Source organism: Sturnira hondurensis, unplaced genomic scaffold, assembly GCF_014824575.4.
Source record: "Sturnira hondurensis isolate 20B ecotype Veracruz unplaced genomic scaffold, ASM1482457v3 Scaffold0020787, whole genome shotgun sequence".
NCBI classification, from domain to species: domain Eukaryota; kingdom Metazoa; phylum Chordata; class Mammalia; order Chiroptera; family Phyllostomidae; genus Sturnira; species Sturnira hondurensis.
The window spans coordinates 4,387,147-4,407,428 of record NW_028093418.1 but is presented as its reverse complement, the minus strand read 5'-3'; the positions used below and the strand labels follow the sequence as shown (position 1 = coordinate 4,407,428).

The window sequence follows — 20,282 nt, the reverse complement described above, 5'->3', positions numbered from 1 at the left end:
GTTCAGTCTTGCTCAAACTGCCCTCTTTCCCATAGGCCTTCAAGATTTCTGCCTTATCTGGGTAACTTCTGTACTAATTTCTTCTTAATTGCTTTTAAAAGTATTTTCTCTTTTCACCCAAGTAAAGCCTCAGCTTAGTCCCCCTCCCCCCATCTCACCCAAAGATCTATGGAGAGACCTAGGCCTTACGAGACCCTCTACCACCCCGCCTTGAACTCTCTCCAAGGCAGAAGAAGTCTGTACACAAAGGGGACTCTGAAAATAGTGGCAGAAAGTCGTTCTGTCAACACTACTAAGAAGACCATGACTGCTTTGCAATTCCTCCTTTGCCTACGCCAGCTGGTAAACACTCTGAAATGGATGGTCTTGCCGTTATGACTGGTAACTTACAAACACCTTAGAGCCTCATTTTCTAATAATCTAAAAACCCACAGCTGATCTTCATTTTATGTATGTTGAATTACACCAAAAAGTATTTAATGGTCTCATTTGTATGCCTCCCATTCAAACCTGTAGAACTGACATGCACACGCATACATGCACTCGCACACACATTTTAAACATTGACACCACAATTCTAAAAAAATAGAGTGAGACGAAGAAGCTCACTCCTAAAATAGGGTGGAAATGTTCTCTCTCACAGCTCGAACTGTTTGCTTTGGTGGTCAGCTCAAGCTAGTAAACAACCCAAGGCACAAGTTCAGTCTTTTCGTGAGCCAAATTCATCAGTTTAAGACCAGAGTATGCGCTTGTTTTTACTGACACTATTTAGACAGCTTGTGTAACAACATTCGGCTCAGCTGGGTAGATTGGCTGGAAGTAATACCGCATTCTTGGTGCAGAAGATTTTAGATTAAAATAGGATTTTAAATTAAAACTAGCTGATGCAGCTTTGTAGAACAACTCTTTTTAAAAAATCCCCAGGCCACAAACATAGTCACAAATGAAACATTTGCATTCCCCACTCTCTGCTTTGGTCGCCCTGTGTCAAACACACTTAGCAGCAAGCACAGGAGTTTGCCTGTAAGAAAATGACACTTCAGTTTCCTTACAAAGGCAAACTGGTAGACAACTTTATTTTCTCAAATGTCATAAAAGTGTTTATAAAATTCCCTCTTTACCTTGGATCCATCACACCTAGCAAAGTCACCTTATCTCTATGTGAATCCCATGAATATCGATGGCCGTAAAGAAGATGGTGAGAATCAACTATTGGAATGGAATATGTCTCACCCATAGTAGGCACTAAATAATGGCAACTCTTATTATCAAGTTCAACAAACACTCACTGAACAGAAACATAAGAGATGGCAGGGCAAAGCGGAGATTTAACTAAGCTTGGAGGAGGCCATGATCAAGCGCAGCAGCTGAGAGCCTGCCCTTACAGCGCTGGCAGGGGGACAGAGATTCTGCCCCACTGCCCCTTAGAGGCCAAGGTAGAGCTGGGCATAGCCAGGCCAACGCCCCCGGCCCACCCTTCATGACCGAGAGTGCTCCAGCCATGGCAACTGCCTGCATACCATCCCGGGATCGCCTGAGCGGACTCCTGAAGCCCCATCCAAACTAGCAAACTTTTCCTCCTCCCTGCTTTTCAAAAATCATGGGACATTCATAACCTCCCCTACACACAGGGTGAGGGGCCTTCCATCCAGAGAGGTGGGAGTACATTTGGAAGATAGGCCCTGTCACCTGTATTTGGATGGGCCTAAGTAGTCAAGAAACTCTCGCCAGTCATCAGATTGGGATTCCAGACCTGCCTCTGCCAGCCTGTTACTGGACAAGACCTTCACTCTTCTGCGCTGCCTTTCCTCGTCTGAAAATACTGTTTCCTTCTAGCTCTTACTTTGTCTGAGTTGAAAATGATCTAGTTTAATTACTTCCAATTTACCATGTAATTAATAAATGTGTTTTCATGGCCGTACCTCTTTAAAAGCCGCACCTCTTTAAAAGCCGCACCTCTTTGAAAGCCACACCCCTTTGTAGATGAGCTTTATTCTACAGAATTTAACAGCAGCCACTTTGTTCTAATAATGGAAGTTTCAAGTTTAAAAAGTAGTGAGCTCAGTTCTTGGGAAACTAAGCTGTGTACATAACTTGGTCTATCACTTACAATGTATAAAACGAATGTGGCAAGAAATGAAAAGAAAAATGAAATTCTTGAAACCAGAATATGATTTACACCTACTGTCCCAGAATAGTCCACATCTGCTTTCTGGTTTTGCTCTTAAAAACCTATTTGTATTAGTTCCACCCCACACACAGGCTTCAGATGTCCCCGCCCAGCCCCCTGAGGTCTTGGACATGTGACCCCTGCTCTCAGTCTCTTCAGCCAAAAGGAAGTAGATGGAACAAGATCTTTAAAATCCTTCCTAGACTTTCAGGTCCCAACTGTGATCCATTTTAAGTTGTGCTTTGTAGTGGCCAAAATCAACACCAAACCAAAAAGCATTATCTAAATTACTGTATCTGTCCCTGAGTCAGGGCTAATGCCAAATACCTCTCCTCAATGTGAAGTCCCCCAGATTCTTAGAAAGCTCTCCTCTCTATGCTCCTTATTTCTATGTGCCGAGCTCACCCCTCAGCTGATTCACTGCCTCCCCAGTGAATGCATCTTGCTCAAATTTCTGTCTTCAGAGGCTGCAGAAACACCTACTCAATGCCCTATGCCCACTCCATGGCTTTCACCCCCACCACCCGCCAGGAGCCCAGTATGTGCGATAGTCTATGTCATCCTACACCTTTGCTCTTCTAGGACAGTGTTTCTTAAAGAGTGGTCCGTGATCACTCCTGGAATGTTAATAAAGACGGCAGATTCGAAAGACCTAAACTAGACTTGGATTTCTGGGGGTCAGGCCACGAAGTGTTCTTTCAACATGTCTCTGCTGATTTTAAGCATAATTAGCTTGAAATTCCTTGGTCTTTCATCGACTTCGTTAGAGATTTCATTTTTTTAAAAAAAGGGATGTTTTATATTAGTTGTTTTTTTAACCAGAAATACAAAAGTAAAAAATAGCGGGGGAGGGGGGGGAGCGGGATGGGGAGAGAGGGTCGTTCAAAGGTCTGCGGAGGAACCTGGCATCACTAGTGGATCGGCCTATCTGGGAGGGAAGGCGTCCGACGTCTCAAGAGACCATCAAGAGGTCGGGCAGCCGTGAAACCGTGGCCCTGGCCCTCGGTAGCGCCACACTACGAAAAGTGAGGGATAAGCGCTCCTCTGCCATCCGACTGCAGGCTCCACTGAACGCTACAGCGTAGAGTCCCGGGGCAAAAATCTCGCCTCCCGTCACCCTTGGCAACGGTGGCCGGCCCCCAAAGACCGCGTGGCGCGGAAAGGTGGGACTTCCCGGCTCTGGAAGCCAATGCGCATGCGGAGGCTGGCCGGTCACGGGCACTTCCTGTCACGTGACCTTAAGGACCACTAAAACTGCACAATTCCGGGGTCACGTGCCTCTGTTCCTATTAGCAACCGGAGGCTTCTAAACAACCCGCCCACTCTCCCTGTCCCTGCGGTCGGATCTCTGATCTCCTTGTGCAGCCCGGAGTTGAGCGGGGCTCAACCTGGCGTCTGTCTCTCGCGGAGGCCGCCTACTCCCGCGCCGCCATGGTGAGTAGCCCGGCCATGGTGAGTAGCCGGCCCGCTGGCGCCGCACCGCGCCGAGTAGTTGGCGCAGGCCGGGGCTGGAGACGCAGAGCAGGGCAGCGAAGTGATGGCCTTACGTGCAACGGGTTTGCGCCCGCTGAGTAGGGGGGCCGCGCCGGGTGCCGGGGCTCAGTTAACCCCGCCCCAAGCCCTACCGGGACCGTCCTAGGTGAAGAAGCCCTCCCCTAGCAGCTTCGCACCGCCGCGTCGCGTTAGTCCTCGCCCCTGGCTGAGGTACCAGGGCCGGGTCACACCTCCTGGGCGATAATGGAGCGAGCTGGGTGGAGGGACCCGGCTGCTGCGAGCAGAAGGCGAAGGACAGAATTCTCATTCTCTTCCAAAAACGCCAAGTTTTTATACATACACACGCTCTGGCAGCATGAACAATTTGTGTTAATGAGCCAAGAAGGGAGAACGTGATCGAATCCAGCTTTCTGACGTCAGAGCCCAAGCCCCCCATTTTGCAGCTGAGGGCACTTGGGTAACATTTTGTTTTGATCTGTTGAAAAGAGGCCCGTTTTCCTGTATGCTAGAACAGTACTTAGAACATTGCACAGTACTGAAGTGTTCAGAAAAGGGAGCCCCGTTGAAATGGGATACTGAAATACCTCAGCAACCAGAATCCCTCTGAGCCCGCGCACTCATCCAAGCACGCTCTTGCAGTTTACAGTACAGCCCTGAGCAACGCCGACCACGCCCTACCCCTCTTGATCTTAGAGCCTGTCCCACTCATGCTTGATTTCGATAAAATATCAAGGTCAAGTTGAAAAACTGGTGGTGATGTCTCACACACACACACATCCCCAGAATGACATCCACTTCCATTCTGTCTTCTGTCATTCCTTTCTGTCGATTTGCTTAACCACTGGGGCTCAGTTTCGTCAATAGTAAATAAAAGATATAATAATAATTAAACTGGGGTTGTTAAAATGATGAATGAGTGAATGCGTATAAAATAAATAGTGCAGAGCCTGTTAAAATAGTAAGCATTCCATGTATGTTGGATTTTCTTAGCGTATGCTCATTTATTTCATTACATTTTTTACACTTCTCATGGTAAAATTATACTTGGGTTTTTTGACTAGGCAGCCTTTGACTAGGTACCATTTCTGGTACCCTTGCCCCTCCTTCCCTCACTTTAAGTCACAGTGCGAAGACACTAGCTTGGAGATGCTCTAGTAGGGTACTTGCTGTATGTTTTAGCTTTTTATTAGTATTATTTTAATATTTCTGCCACAGAAGTCAAACATTCCAACTTCCTTATTTGGATATTTCCCATTATTCCTAAACATTTTAAAGCTGATCATCTTATCTACTTCTCATTTAACAGCTGGCAAAATGTGTTGCTGAGGTGAAGTGGCTTGGCCACAAATAATTGCACAGCTAGACTTAAAGTTGGCTTTTACCCCAGTGCTTTGTCTGCTTGTGCCACGCGTCCGCCTGTGCCTTTTTCTCTAATGATTTGACTCATGTGCATGTAGTGAACATGTGTGCATGTGGGGAAGCAGAGGTTTGTGATACCATTTCCTGTCTCCCGCTAAACTCCACTGCTCATTCAGCTCCCTTTCTTCACGCCCTTCCATTTGACAGGAACTTTTCTGCCTTTTGTCCTAAAGTCCATCCTTCTCAGTTTGAGTAATTTTCTTCTTAGTCTTAGGAGAGTCTTAACTCTTCTTGATAGGAGAGAATAGAGTCACCAGATAGGAACAGGCCGTTTAACCTGCACAAGGCACGATATTAGGCACATTATGAATTCTTGGGTAATTCTTAAATTATGAAGCTTTAACATCTCAAACTGTAGAAATATTGAAAACAGTGTGGGGGGAAGAAAAAGACTTGGAGGAGCTGCTCATCCACAGCTGGGCACACACACCTATAGGTCAGCATCTTGGACTTGAGAGTCAGGCATACAGGTGACCTTGAAACCTTGAGATTGATTTGTCATTAGGGGGCGTGTACAGAAAGAATGGGAAGAGCAAGGGTCCAAGGGCAGTGCCCTGGGAAATCTAATATTTAAGAGACAAGCCCGAGAGGATGTGCCTACACATGAGATTAAGAAGGAAAGGTGGGTTAACGGCCAAAGGAAGGAGCAGGCCAGCTGAGAGCAAGGCATCAGCCATGGGGTTGAATTTGTGTAATAATAAGAGGTTGCTGGTGAGCTTCACAAAAGCAATGTGAGTGGCACGTGCATTTAAGGACTAGATAATAGATTGGGGATGGCGGGAGTAGAAGGGAAACAGAGAGAAGCAGCAGTAGCTACAGGGAAGTTGTGTTTTGTAGCACGCATGAGTTTTGCATACATAGTCTTCTCTTTAGTCTCAAGGAAAGAAGCCGCCAATAGAGTGTTGAGAAGGGGAACAACTGGTTAAATAAAAGTCCCCCAAGAGTTTGAAAGAGAACCAGTAAGGCCTGATGAGGGAGCAACCTTCGAAGGAGCAACACTTTAAATTCATTTGTTGGGCACATGTCTGCTCCATGCCAGGCACTCTGAGAAGTACGGGGCATGTCTCAGAATCAGATGGGCAAGGTCCAGGCTCCTGCAGACTTCGTGTTTAAGGAAATTGAGACTGTCAGGATGAGGCGCGGATGGGTGCGAATACAGAAAAGCCTTGGTGAGGGACTGGAGGTGTGGTGGAGACCATGCCCAATGACCTCGGTGTTGGCCTCTACAAAGTTGGAGGCAACCCCGTATGCTGAGAGTGAGGGATAAGCCTAAAAAAGGCTCAGAAAGTGAGACCTTTGTCTCCCCTAAGAAGGCTGTGATAGTTCAAGTTATCCTTTAAATAAAAATAATTGTGACTAATGTAGTCCCCTATGTAAGATGTTCAGTTTTATGATTTTCATTTTCAATGTAGCTATGAAATGAAAAGAATTTCATTAATCTCTAGCTCATAGTTGTCAAGCTGTCATATGGTTTAAAATCAAGACCAAGTAATGGCTCTGTCAAAACCAAATCTATTTTTTAAAGCTATGTATGATCAGGTGGCTGCAAAAGAGATCAGAAAACAGTGGCTTAAAGAATACAGGGGTGGCTTTCTCTCTGTTAACAGGCATCTCTGTACCCTTCTCACTTAGGTCGGGTCCTCCATGAAGTCGTTTAGGGGTCTGGGTCCCCTTCATCTCGCTGCTCCCCGACCCCTAGGGCTTGGTTGCTGTCTGCATGGTGCAGCCTAGTCACCACGTCCTCCATGGGTCAGAGAAGTGGGGTGCCGCAAGGCCCTGCCCCTGTCCTAAGGCCCAGGCTTTGGGAGTAGCCCCCATGTCTTCCGCTGACAGCCATTGCTGAGAAGTAGTCAGGTGGCCACACCTGACGGCAAGGAGGGCTGGGAAGTGTCCCTCGTGGGGCAGCCGTGTACCTGGGGAGATGGGAACAGCATTGAGTGGATGTCCATCGGGCCCCACCCAAGCACGGCCTGTGTTTTCACTGTCGGTTCCTTTATTACAGTCGCAAGACTGATGAGGAAATGACTTCTCTCTCTTTCAGGCAGAGTTGGGCCTAAATGAGCACCATCAAAATGAAGTTGTTAATTATATGCGTTTCGCTCGGTCAAGAAGAGGCTTGAGACTCAAAACTGTAGATTCCTGCTTCCAAGACCTCAAGGAGAGCAGGTATCAGAAGACTGTAAGGAAAACCAGTGGGAAGCAGGACCTGTCCTGGTGGCCAGTGCGGGGTGCTGTGGCAGAGGCTGTCCAGACCATTGCTGGGATTGTCGGGGTTGGCTGTTCCCTGAGCGGCTACGCAGCCTCGGGGGTCCATGACCCTCAAACTGTGGCGTGAGCAGCCTGTTATCCAGCAGGACGTATGCTCGGGGGCTGCAGCGTTTCCAAAGGGCAGTCGGGATGTTGTGAGGCGCTTATGGGCTAATGGCAGGCTCGTATTGAGGATACCAGAACTTTACTTACCTGAGTTGTTAATGAAGAGAGTGAAGCCTTGAGATACGACAGTTTGCAAGAAAACACCTATGCAGTTCATATTGAAGAATTAGGAGCAGGGAAAACAGACCATGGAAAATTGACGTTTGGTCTTGAGAATACTAGGGAAACCGAAGAAAAGGACCGAGTAATAGAGAGACTTCAGATTACTTTGGAACAAGGCTGTGGCAGGGGTAAGACATAAATGAAAAAGTCCTCCAGACGAGCTGCACCTGTCATAAAGCCATGAACTTCCCTGGGCAGCAGAGACCTTTGGGTGTCAACCACTAACTGTTCCATTCGCTGCTCTGATCTGGCTGTCTGGTTTCCCAGCCCCCAGCAGGGGCGAGCAGCCGTTCAGTGGGCGAGGCAATAGTGGGACAGCCCCTGAAGGTCCTCGATCACCCACTTTGTGTACCTTAACCATTGTTCTAAGGATGAAATCGGGTTGCCAAAGAAAGCAGGTTGTTTTAAAGCAGATTTGATGTGTTCTGTTAGAGGAACATAGTGAGATTGTTAATGTATTTAGTCAAGACTTACATCAAAAATAGTTCAAGTTTTGGTTTTTTCACAGCATTTAGACTCTGCTGGCTAAATGAGACACTAAAGAATGGCATATCAGGTAATATGAACTTGAATATGACTGTAGTTGGACTTCGGTGCACCTCCCTTCATTAGGTCCTTTTGGAAATGAGGAAGAAGGTAGAGCTGGGTTGGGACGCTGCTCTTCTGAGCGTTGGAGGGGCGGGGTCCTGTGGGTGGAGGTGGGGAGAGGATCGCTCTGTCAGAAGAAGGAGGCGTGCCCAGGAGCTCTCTCCAGGATTCAGCTGTTGGGCAGGTCCTTGAGGGAGCAGGACTCGATTGTGGGGTTGTCACCCCCAGGGGGACTGTGGGCATGTTGCTCCACCTTCCGGTCTCTAAAGTGCAGGGGTTGAAGAAGTTGGTCCCGAGTTCCCCCCAAACCAAGCTCTGTGTGGGAGGTGTCGGGGAGGATGTTCACTCTGATGCGTGGCCAGTGGTCCTCGGAGCTGCAACTCAGAGAAGTTAGTTTCAGAGTGGATATTTGGGGGGAGGGGAGGTTTGAGTCCTAGACAAATAATAGAAATAAAGGCAAAATTACATCTTTCAGGTGACTTTTGAAATTATCATGATAAGATGAATTTTAAACACAGTTTTTAAAAGATTTCATTTATTTATTTTTAGAGAAGGGGGAGGGAGGGAGATAGAGAGAGAAACATCAATGTGTGGTTGCCTCTCAAGCAAGCCCCCACTGGCGACCTGGCCTGCAACCCACGCACGTGCCCTGACTGGGAATCGAACCAGCGACCCTTTGGTTCACAGGCCCCGCTCAATCCACTGAGCTATACCAGCCAGGGCGATGAGATGAATTTTAGTGGAAAATAAAAAAGATTTTAAAATTGGAAAACTAAAGAAGAAAGTAAATCATTTGGGGAAATGTGTCTGAGCATATACTTGTATTAAAGGATGTCCACATTTGAAAAACGAGCCACAGTTTAATTGTTAAAATAGACATCAACATTTAATTCAGCTTATTTTTGGCCTGCTTTCACAATGAGGAAGATAGCTCCCAGAGAGACTGTCCCAGCAGCCCCGTCAGACTCGAGGGGTCGCGGGGCGGCTTTCTTCGCTGTACTTTTGGGATGGCTTTTGCCATGCGTGCCAAACGAAGTGTCACGGCTGTGTTTCAGGCTGGTGGAGGAGACCTTCACCGCGGACGAGGTCTCGGAAGTCCTGCACGGGCTGCAGGCCGTGGTGCACAGCGAGGTGGAGTCCGAGCTCATCAACACGGCGCACACCAACGTGCTGCTCCTGCGGCAGCTTTTCGCACAGGCGGAGAAGTGGTACCTCAAGCTGCAGACAGACATCTCCGAACTTGAAAACAGGTAGTAAAGTCGGTGCCTGAGATGAGGACAGTAGCGGCCCAGGCACGTTCTTAAAATCACCGATGCCTTTGCTGCTGCTGTCCTTGGGGCTGGTGCGCGAGAGCTGGGCAGGGCAGTGGCAAGGCTTCGGTCCCTGGGGGCCTCTGGGGTGCCGCTCCTTGGCCCCGTCAGAGGCCGCCTCCTACCCTGTCTGCTACTGGGAGGGCATTTGAGATTTATGGAGTTGCTTTTGGGGCTGTTACTAACTGTTCCTCATAGTGTCTTTGTTAGCCTGACCAGTATTGTAAGAAGTCTTTATTTACAGGTGGGTTGACTAGGAAATAAGGATGATGAAACATTTGGAAAAATAATTCAAATACCATCACTTTGGACTAATATTGGAAGCTTACTTCTAAATAATCACATTGGAAATTATACACTTATCTTTAAAATAGGAAACATAAAAAATTTATATTCTAAACATTATCAAACAGTGCACTAATTCTTAAAAATAATGGTGAAATTGGCAAAATTGAAACCCATTCTACGAAAAGTCATGCCAGAGATCAGGAGTGACTGACCTCTGACCCTGGGGCACTGTTACTGGAGCAGCCACGGCCTCTAGAGAGTGCAGCCTCCAAGGGGTGGGCCCCTGGTAGGGAGGGGCCAGCTCCCTCCGCCCTGTCCAGGTGGGGGCGGTGACCAGTCACCTGAGCCACCTGTCTTTCTGGAGACTCTACTTTTCTAGTAGGTGTCACGAACTACCATCGTTCCGTTTTTGCGATGCTCCTCTATGAAAATCAGGTTGTCTGTCTTGGACATCTGGCAGCTAACCATGTGTGTGTTACGGGGTAGATTCCTCTCCCCCTGGCACCTCAGAAATCCAGAGCTGACCACAAATTTCAGAACATGCTCGTCTTAACACTGACGCTCCAGCGATCACGCGGTACACTGAGGAGGTGGAGTGTTCTAGGTACTGCGGGCCATTCAAAGTGGAGACCACGTGTTTGGACTCCCAACCATTAGTAACTAAATACTGTGTTTGACCAGGTGAAGTGTCCATCTTGCTCTGTTCTCCCTGGCATGGGATAGATTGGTACAAGTGATTTTACTCTTGCATGTGTGAGTTTGTTTAAAATGTATTTCAAATAAATATTTTTATATTTGCTTTTATCTTCAAGAGAATTATTAGAACAAGTTGCAGAATTTGAAAAAGCAGAATTTACATCTTCCAATAAAAAGGTAATTTCTGGTCATTTGAAGTCTGTAAACTCTCTCTCCCAGATTTTCAGGCAAAAGAAGAAAAGCTTTGTAAATAACTGTGAAAAACTGTTTTTGACACACATCTCTCTCTCTCTCTTTCTCTCCCCCCTCCCCCTCCCCCTCTCCCTCCGTCTCCCACCCCCTCCCCGCCTCCCCCCGTCCACCTGGCTCCCAAACATACCAGCCCTCTGCTCTGATGACGCAGAGTGTGGGTTTGGGGTTAGCCACACCTGGGTGCACATTCGAAGCTACGTGACTTTGAGCAGTTTACCCGAGGTGGCTGAGCCTCGCTTTCCTCACCTGTCATGTGGAGACTGTACTAATAGTTGGCTGCTTGTCTTTTTAATCATTCTCGTCACTTGCAGTGACCACATAACATTGCCCCATCAGTATCCCCAGTGTCGGGCGGTAAGGGTCTGCCAGAGAGAACCCGTGACCATACACATCCGAAGCGATTTTCCAGCTACTCCTTTAGATTGTGTTTCTGGCCAAGACATTTCTGGGTCCAAGGGAATGGATTCTCTTATTTTTCGTACATATTGTTAAACTGCCAGAACGTTCATGCCAAGTTACTCCTCTGGAGTGTACTTGCCACAGTCCTCATTAATATTACATTTTTCCCGAGTCTGAGTTCATACAAAAAGATCTCTCTGCCCCCACGGTGTAAAGTCCAGTCCCAAGATGTTAGGATTCGAACCCGTTCTGGTTTTGAGCACCATCCCTCCTCTTCCCTTCTTTCTTTCCTTCTGTATTTTTCTAAAGATACGGGGAGGATGGGTTTCATCTCCGTGTCTAATTTATATTGGGCCCTGGGCGCAGCAGAGAACCAACCACACCAACGAGGAAACCCCCCCCCCCCCCCCGCCATGGAGCTGACCTCCTGGTGGGTCTGTCTGCACAGTTCCTCCACTCAGAAATCGAGAGCACTTGAAGATTTTGTGGGATTTATTTAGTCAACGTGGTGCTTTCAGTTTGGTTTCCGTGTTTCATTTCAGCCCGTCATAGATGTCACAAAGCCAAAACTCGCCCCACTTAACGAAGGTGGAACAGCAGAACTCCTAAACAAGGTGACGTCGCCGTCATTTGTGGAACGCAGACCCCCTGTTCTGTCCTCATGTTGCCTGCCCGACCGACTCTGGACTGGAGGAACAGAGGAGGAGGAGGCTGGCTCCGGCTTTGGGCCACTGAGGGTGGCTAGTCCCCTGTAGTTGTTTTACTTAATAGCAACCGGTGGGCCAGAAGAGGGTGGGCGTGCCTTTCAGAAAGTCTGAAGTGGCTCTTTTTTAAAACAATTGTTTCAGCGTTCAGTATTAATTTATACTCGTTTCAGGTATACAGCATAGGGGTTAGACATCTATATAACTTACAGAGTGGTCCCCCCAGTGGTCCCCCCGATGATTCTGACACCCCCTGCATTATACACAGTCACTCCCCTGTCACTGAGCAGCGTGTTCCCAGTGCTGCACTGCGTGTCCCCAGGGCGGCAGCTCCCAATCATGTCTCTTCATGGTGACGTGAAGCGCAGGGAAGTTTGGATGTCGTTTATTGATGGGCATTTGCAGTTTATAACCCGTCATGGCAACGGGGACCAATTAATTACCAATACACATAAATATTTTCCATGACTATATTGTCAGCACTATGCTAGGTCTTGTTAGATAAAAAGCAGTGTACCACCTGGCCTTTTGCCTTCAAAAACCTCACGGTCTCACCGAGAAGGGAGAACTAACGCTCTGGACCCCGAGCTAGGCCAGTGCTGACATGCTGCCTCAGGTGCCGCAGCCACTGGGGAGACAGTTCTGGGTGTGAGGGTAGGTGAGGACAGACTTGGGTGAGGCTGTGCCCTAGCTGGGCTGAAGAGTAAAGACAGGTTAAGTGGTCAGAGGAAAGAGAAGGGCACAGCCAGCAGGGGACAGTCCCACAGTCAGAGGCGGGGCGGGGGGTATCTGGTGTGGACGGGACTGGGCCAATGCATATGCCAGAGCGTAGTAGGAATAGGGTGGACCGGCAGGTGACCCCAGGGAGATAGCTGCTCACAAGCAGAGGCGTTTGGCTTCAGCTCCGTCAGAACCATCAGGGGCTCAGGGGCCGCATACTAGGGTAGTGACAATTGTGCTTTAGGACAGTGGCAGTGGTGTGCTGTGTAGGCTGAGAATAGAGCTGAGAGCTGCAGAATCAGCTAGGGGGAGAGGGATGGGGGGGTGTGCTTTGGAAAATGCTAATAGCAGAGGCCTGAAGATAGTCAGGACCAGGAGAAAAGGACCCAGGAGTCTTAGGGTCAAAGGAGACTCACAGGTGTTGGGGCTGGTGGGCTGGGCAAAACTGGGCTGTTCCAGTCACTGGGATGTGCAGGTTTTTTATCTGTTGGGTAATTTTAATTTAATTTAATTTCTTATTTATTTTTAAAACTTTATATATTTATTTTTTAGACAGAGGAGAAGGGGACGAGAAAGAGAGAGAAACATCTGTGGGTGATTGCCTCTTAGGCACCTCCTACAGGGGACCTGGCCTACAACCCAGGCCTGTGCCCTGACTGGGAATCAAACTGTCGGCCTCCAGGCTGGCGCTCCATCCACTCAGCCACACCAGCCAGGGCTAATTTAAATTTTTTAATGAACCATGTAATTTTAGATACTTTGGCTAAAATAATAAAACTTGAATTTTCTCACAAAGGAAATTGTAAGACTTCAAGAAGAAAACGAGAAATTGAAGTCAAGGCTGAGGACCCTCGAAACACAGGTAACTGAGAGACACTCCAGGAACGCCTGGGGAGAGCTGCGTGCAGACTGAGTCCTGAACGCGCCCTCTGTGCACCTGATTCCAGGCTACGGCTGCGCTGGAGGAGAAGTCGAAGCTGGAAAGCGCACTGCACGGTTTGCGGCTCGAGCAAGGACACCAGCAGGTGAAGCAGTGTTGGCTCTCCTTCCACCTTCACTAGCTAGTTGCCAGTTCAGGGCCACGCCCCAGTTACTGCTCCGCATGGCCCTCCCACCCACCCCGCCACTCCCGTGCCGCTGCCGCACTGCCCCGGGACCTCCTTGTCCCGGAGAGGCCAGGTAGGAAGCAGCGCCCGTCCCCCTGGCCATCCTCCAGGGCCGGGGACAGGTCACACCTCACCTGTCCTAGGAGCTCAGTGGCATGCCAGAGATTCTTATATGTTTTGTTTTTTTTAAGTTTTCGACCTTTCACTTTGACATTCCAGTTGCAGTGGGGGAAAAGGAAATGAAGAAAGAAAGAGTTTTTAAGTTAATTGTATTTGTGCGTGGGTTTTATCATATAAAACTTACTAGTTTGCTTTCCATGTGGATGATAAACTGGAACCAGTCCACCCGTCACGAAGCTTCACCTCCACCTGTGTGTAGTGGCCCTTGTGCAGTGCAGCGCGTCCAGGCTCGTCGGAGTGCCGCCCGGCCGCCAGCAGGCACTGCGCGCAGCCGTGCTCCTGCGGCCCTTCCGTCAGGGCCGGGGCTGTGGCCCGTCTGAGCAAGTCTTCCGGGCAGCACCGGCTCTCCTGGTGGTGGTGGTGTTGTTATAAACGTCTCCTGGACAGTCCTGAAACCCACTTCCTCAGGCTGTGTTGCACATTCTCTATGGGACATGTCCAATGCTCACAAAAGCAGAGAGAACTGGAACGCACCCCCGGGTGGGCGGCGCTCAGCTTTACCGGCCATCGGGCGTGGCCTGTCTGACATCATGTCTGTCTGCTTCTTCCCCCACCCCTGGTTTGTTTGAATCAGATCTCAGACATTGCCGTAGATATCTTTGAAATAGGAGGAACTTCTTTTATGGCTTAAAAAAAAAGGAAAATAACATGAGTTTTGGTCATTCTATACCAAGGACCACAGATTTATAAAACAGCTAAATCCTCCAGAACAGCTTTATAATTTCCTAAAAGTAAAACAGTTGCGAACATTTTTAGATGATGGGTTTGTTTTGAAAACTTTTCCTACTTCGCTCCAATTTTACTTTTAAGATTTTGGCAAAGCCCATGCACATGCCTCCTTAGCTGCATGAAATCAGATCTTAAAGACCTGATCAGACACGAGTGAGGGATTTCCCTTTCGTTGGTGCGACCGCTGCTGCTTCACACGTGGCAGCCACGGCCCCGTCTCCTGTGTTACATGGGTGTGACTCTGGCTTTCTGCTGTGAATTGTACTCAGTTGGAACCCGGCCCGGGGGAGGGTCCAGCCGCTGCATCACACAGACACGTGCAAACGTGCATGTGCATTAGTGTGAAAAACTTAAACCTGGTAAATTTGCGAACCTTAAGATCAGCAAGCATGAATTAGGCTCTCATAACACTCTGTTGTAAATAGTGATGAAGGTAAATTTAAGATGTAAGTGTACTAATTTTATTCTTCACGTGTACCATTCAAACTTCTCCACTGGGACTTTTTTAAAGGAGACTTTTCAAAAGCCCGTTTGCGCCCGGACTCTGAGATGCACAGCCTTGTCGGAACTGGGGTCTCCGTGCTCTCCTTTTCTCTTTGGAATCCCAGCAGGTCATAAATCGTACCGTACCCTGCGCTCTGTTCCATGCAGGTCACCGTGCACTGAGGGCCAAAGGCAAGCCGGGCATGCCGGGCATGCCGGCAGCCCCCAGAGCTGGGGTGGGAGGCTGGCGGCCCCCAGAACCGGGGCACGCCTGTGGCGCAGCATCACTTGCCTTCACCTCCGGTGACGGTGAATCACTCCCTAAAACAGCCACTACTCAGGATGTCAGCATGAACTTACAATCCTGTCTGATTTCTCATAGGATTTTATAAAGGCCCAAGACTTGAGTGACTTGGAAAATACAGTTGCCGCTTTAAAGAGTGAGTTTCAGAAGACGCTGAGTGACAAGACGGAAAACCAGAAGTCCCTGGAGGAGAGTCTGGTGACAGCCAAGCACGACCTGCTCAGGGTTCAGGAGCAGCTGAGCATGGCCGAGAAGGTCAGCATGGTCTGTGAGTGTCCACTTAGGTGTGGACACAGTGGAGGGAACAGGTGTGGCCAAGGGCAGGTGGGATAGCTGCAGAGTCACAGTTTTTCTCAGCGTATTAGCCAACATGTGTCCTAAGGATTAGTAATCTCCGGTCACTAAGACGCTTCCGTCTTTGGCACTAAACACCTGTGATGGTGAAGGGCCACACTCCTGCCCGGAGTCAGTAGAAGATCCCTCCACGACGGCTCGTCCTCCCTGCCCAGCCCCCCCGCCTCCCCAGCCTGGCACGGGGTAGGCGACTTTAATTCCTCAAGGATTCTGTGTAGTGGGCTGGGTTGTTCACTTCAGGAATTAGACACTGAAGAATCTGGGAGCAAAAATGTAACTAATTTAAAAATCCCCCTAAAATATTGACACTGCTTTGGGATTTGGGAAAATGATCATGCTTATTATACCTGAAAATTAATTTACTGGCTCCAATAGATTTCCCGTGTCTGGGGCATAGTGTGTGTGAGTTACTTGGTGACATTATTTTGGGAGAAATATTACTATTTTAGGGGCTTCTCATTTGAAAGAATGTGTTTTTAAAGTTTGGATACTCTTAATTTTATATGATATGTTTTTCTAAAGAAATTACAAAATAATATAGGCAGAATATCAGTAAGATTAGAGCAAAAAACATACTTTTTATCAGATTTATTAATTCTTTCCCTACCTGTTTCTTAGTATTGGGCTTAAATTTTGCACTGCAGGAATTAGAGAAGAAATTCCAGCAGACAGCAGCTTACCGAAACATGAAAGAGATTCTGACCAAGAAGAACGACCAAATCAAAGACTTGAGGAAAAGACTGGCAAAGTAAGCCCTGGTGGCCCGCCTGCCTCCCAGATTTGCCTCCCCGCCTGGTTGGCGGCCGTTCTTCAGGGAACTGAAGCTCATGTCCAGAGAGGGCAGGCCAGTGGCCAGCTACGCTCTCACTGACCCAGGAGCCTGGGTTCAAGGGCAGCACGGCAGCTTCGGCCCGCCCGGTCTGTAGTGCCCACCGGGTTTCTAGGTTCTTCTAGACCTGTCAGTCTGTGATGGGCCACTCTTGGCAGTGGGTTCAGGTAGCAGGACGTCACACGGAAACGCAGCCCGCCCGCAGGGCAGCACCGGGCATTCCTCCTGCACGGTGTCCTGGCAGCATCCAGGGCCTGGTCATGCTGGGCCCTCAGGAGAGAATTTAGGTGCTAGAGAGTGAGACCCACGCAGATGGGGGCCCTGGGTAGCAGGCCAAGAGGCCCATGCTCACACAGAACCGGGGTCCCCTGTCTGGCCGTACGGTCCCCTGGCAGGGACGAGTACGGTTACACGAACTCGCCGCACAGAGCGAAGCCCTAGTCATGGCTTCCACCATGTATTAGGTTGGCCAAAAAGTCCGTTACTGTTTTCATTTGCACCAGTAACTTCGTTGATTTGGACACTTTGAGGGTGTCAGCTCTCTCCCGCTGTTGGCTGCCAGTGGGTGGAGGCCGGGTGCCGCTGAACAGCTTCCAGTGCTCGAGACGGCCCACAGCACAGAGGTATTTGGCCAGAAAGTCAGTGGTGCCAGGGAGTTTGGGAACTACTTTTTTCCTCTCTAAATGCAATTTTAATCCTTATTTTAAGCCAAGTATGATAATAATTTAGTATAATAAGCTGAATACACACAAAACCTGTATATCCTGATTTACAAAACTGGCTTCCGTGGCCACACAGCGTTTTAGTCAAGTACAGGTTTCCACGGTGAACAAGCACCAACCGGTGTCCGTGAAACGCCACCCAGACAGTTGGCCGCCATCAGCTTTTTAAGCAGTGCTGTTTCTATTACAAATTTTTATTTTTATTGAGAAGAGAAATCTGACCTGGGAAAATGAGTTCCCTTAAAACTTGACAAATAGTATATTATAAGCCCGAAGGGTTTTAAATCAAGGCTCCAACACAGAAGCATTCATGAAACTTTCACTTTCTCCCTCCCCCAAATCTCTCTTTTGAAAGGAAAGAATATTAAAACAAATTATTACCTTAAGACAGATAAACACTCTTAAAGGGTATTTTCTTGTATCATTTTCTCCTTGAAAGAAACAAACCATTTCACTATCTTTTAATGACCTCTCAGACTGTTGTCTAAAAACCTGAGAGTGCTGGCTGTCACGTCTTGGCTCAGAGACACCTGATACGTGCCCCCCACTTCACTGTTCTGACTGGTCTGCGAGGCCCTGCAGCGTCCACACGGTCAGTGAGACCCAGTACGTGATCGCGTGCAGCAGTGTGAGGGTGGGCGGACGGAGGCTCAGCCACCACTCCAAAACCAAAGTCGTGAAAATGAAGGCGGGAACTCTTCTCCATCTTTCACTTAACATGGCTGGTTGTCAGCTTTACTAGGTAAAACATACAGGTTTTTATTTAAGATTGTTTCTTTAGAGGGGAAGGGAGGGAGAAAGAGAAACATCAATGTGTAGTTGCCTCTCATGTGCCCCCTACTGGGGACCTGGCCCGCAGCCCAGATTTGTGCCCTGACTGGGAATTGAACTGGTGACTCTGATTCGCAGGCCGGCACTCGGTCCACTGGGCCACACCAGCCCGAGCCAAACAGGTTATTTTTATGCACAGTCTCCCCAGAAGATAATGAAGATCTAGAAAGTACAAAGGTTGTCAAGATCCGGTCTTTTCATCAAATGCTTTTCTAGCTCATTTCAGTCCTTCATTCATAGTAAGCAAATCTTTACCTCTAGCAACTTTCCTTGATCCTTTCAAGTCAAGATGGTGTCTTCACCTTGTACCCACCCTTGTCTTCCAGCCGACACTGCCTTGTGCGTCATGGCAGTGATGGCCTCGGGAACAACGCCTCACCCACCGCCCCAGTGTAAGGCTTCCGGTCATCCCCAGACCCGTACTTCCTGCATCATAATCCTTTAGAAAACAAAAAGCTCTCTCTTACCCTACTTTCTGCACCTCCTCCGGTTTCTTTATTCTTCCTCAAAAGTGGAGTCTCCCTCTGCCTCCCACCTGCCAGCCTATAGCAGACCTGCCCACTGCAAACCACTTTTGACACGTTTGGTCACACAGCACCTTCTCCACGCACTGCACAAATCTTTTTTTTTCTTTGCACGTCAGTTGAATTTTTACCTTTCTTACAATAGTAAAGTATAATATGCTGAAAATGTTGCATATTTTCTTCCACCTTTAATATTAAAATGGCTGCACAAAAATTCACCCATTTTGATCATTTTTTTAAAATGCACACCAGTATGACAGCTGTCACAATACACGTAATGAAATTGTTTTGAATGAAGATAAAGACAGCTAAGCCCTGCTAGAGCAATCATATGGAAAAACCGTAATGGACTTTCTGGCCAGCCCAGGACTTGCAGTGTGCCCACAGTCCTGGTCCAGGGGCGCGTCTGCCCATCAGGGGCACTTCTGTCATCAGCGGTTCCATCTGGGAACTTGGCTGATGTTTTGCCTTTGTTAGGGTTTCAGGGAAACAGCTAGGAGGTGAGTCCAAGGTCAGGTTTGTCCTTTGAGAAGGGGACTTGTTGCCCTTGACTCACATAGCAGTATCGCTAGTGGTGGCCAGCTGATGAGTTTCTACTGTACTGTGGTGGGTCTAACTGCCAGGTACAGAGACTTGAGTCAGACTCTCAGCAGTTAACTGGTCCATTCTCCCTGCTCCGGGAATGGCCCGAGTCACCTTCACAATGCTCCGTGTACGTCTGACGTCGACCGGAGCAGTGATTTAAAGGGGAAATGCAGTGTTACTGGAATGGGCACTGGGAGATGTTTAAGTAAACTCATTCGGTAGCAATGACAACAGCAAAGGACTTATTATGCTCTTAATTTATATCTCTTCCCAGATATGAACCCGAAGACTAAAAATGGAAGGTTCCCTTTGAAGCTGCCATACAAGACATGAGCCTACATGCTGTTCCCACCTCGGGCATGTGTTCTGAAGCAGGTGGTTGTAGTCCCTCTCCCTGTTTTTCCAATACTCAGACTTCGCTTCTACAGTTTCAAACTAGAGTGCCTGTTTTCGGGTGTCCAGTCGAGGAGAGAGAAAACCTGATTCTGGGACGCTGTCCCAAACTCCTCTCTGCCCAGTGCTGCAGAGTCTTGGTTCAGATGCACTGAGGATTCTTTACAGTAGAGAAGAGATGTTTAGGGTGGGAGGAAGAGTCCTGCCCTTGTGCATTAGTGTGAAGAGTGTGCCTCTCTAATATCGAAGCCAGCAGCACTCGGATGTGTGCAGTCCCCAGGGTAGATATAAACATAGTGTTATGGAAGGTAGTTACTACAAATAAACCTTATTTTTAAAAATGAAACGTAGTTTTATTTTCTCTATTTGATCATCAGATATATGAATTCTTTGGAAATGTAAAGACCATCTATTATAGGCAACACATTTACCACCTACAAGGAAAATCGACAGCGTGGGAATTTAACTTCTTCGGTCTACCCAAATTCTGTCTGTGTCACCGGAGGGTCAGGCTGCTTTTTGCAGCATAACTTACAAGAGAACTGATGGAGGAGTCAAGTTTATCCTGTACTTTGACCGTTGAGAAAGTATCTGGACTCAGAATAAATGTACAGTGGCCCCCCTTATCCACAGTTTCACTTTCCGTGGTTTTATTTTTTTTTTAAGA

The 20,282-nt window shown here is 48.1% G+C and overlaps 1 protein-coding gene across 1 annotated transcript; it reads left to right on the top strand.

The window, feature by feature from the left end:
- Positions 1-3,482: 3,482 nt before the first annotated feature.
- Positions 3,483-19,894, top strand: LZTFL1 (leucine zipper transcription factor like 1). The gene is made up of 10 exons (XM_037030584.1): positions 3,483-3,604; positions 7,125-7,249; positions 9,262-9,456; positions 10,617-10,677; positions 11,694-11,765; positions 13,372-13,437; positions 13,523-13,600; positions 15,456-15,632; positions 16,376-16,479; positions 19,497-19,894. Exons 1-10 carry the CDS (start codon positions 3,602-3,604, stop codon positions 19,513-19,515), a joined length of 900 nt encoding a protein of 299 aa, XP_036886479.1. The 5' UTR covers positions 3,483-3,601; the 3' UTR covers positions 19,516-19,894.
- The last annotated feature ends 388 nt before the right edge of the window (positions 19,895-20,282 follow it).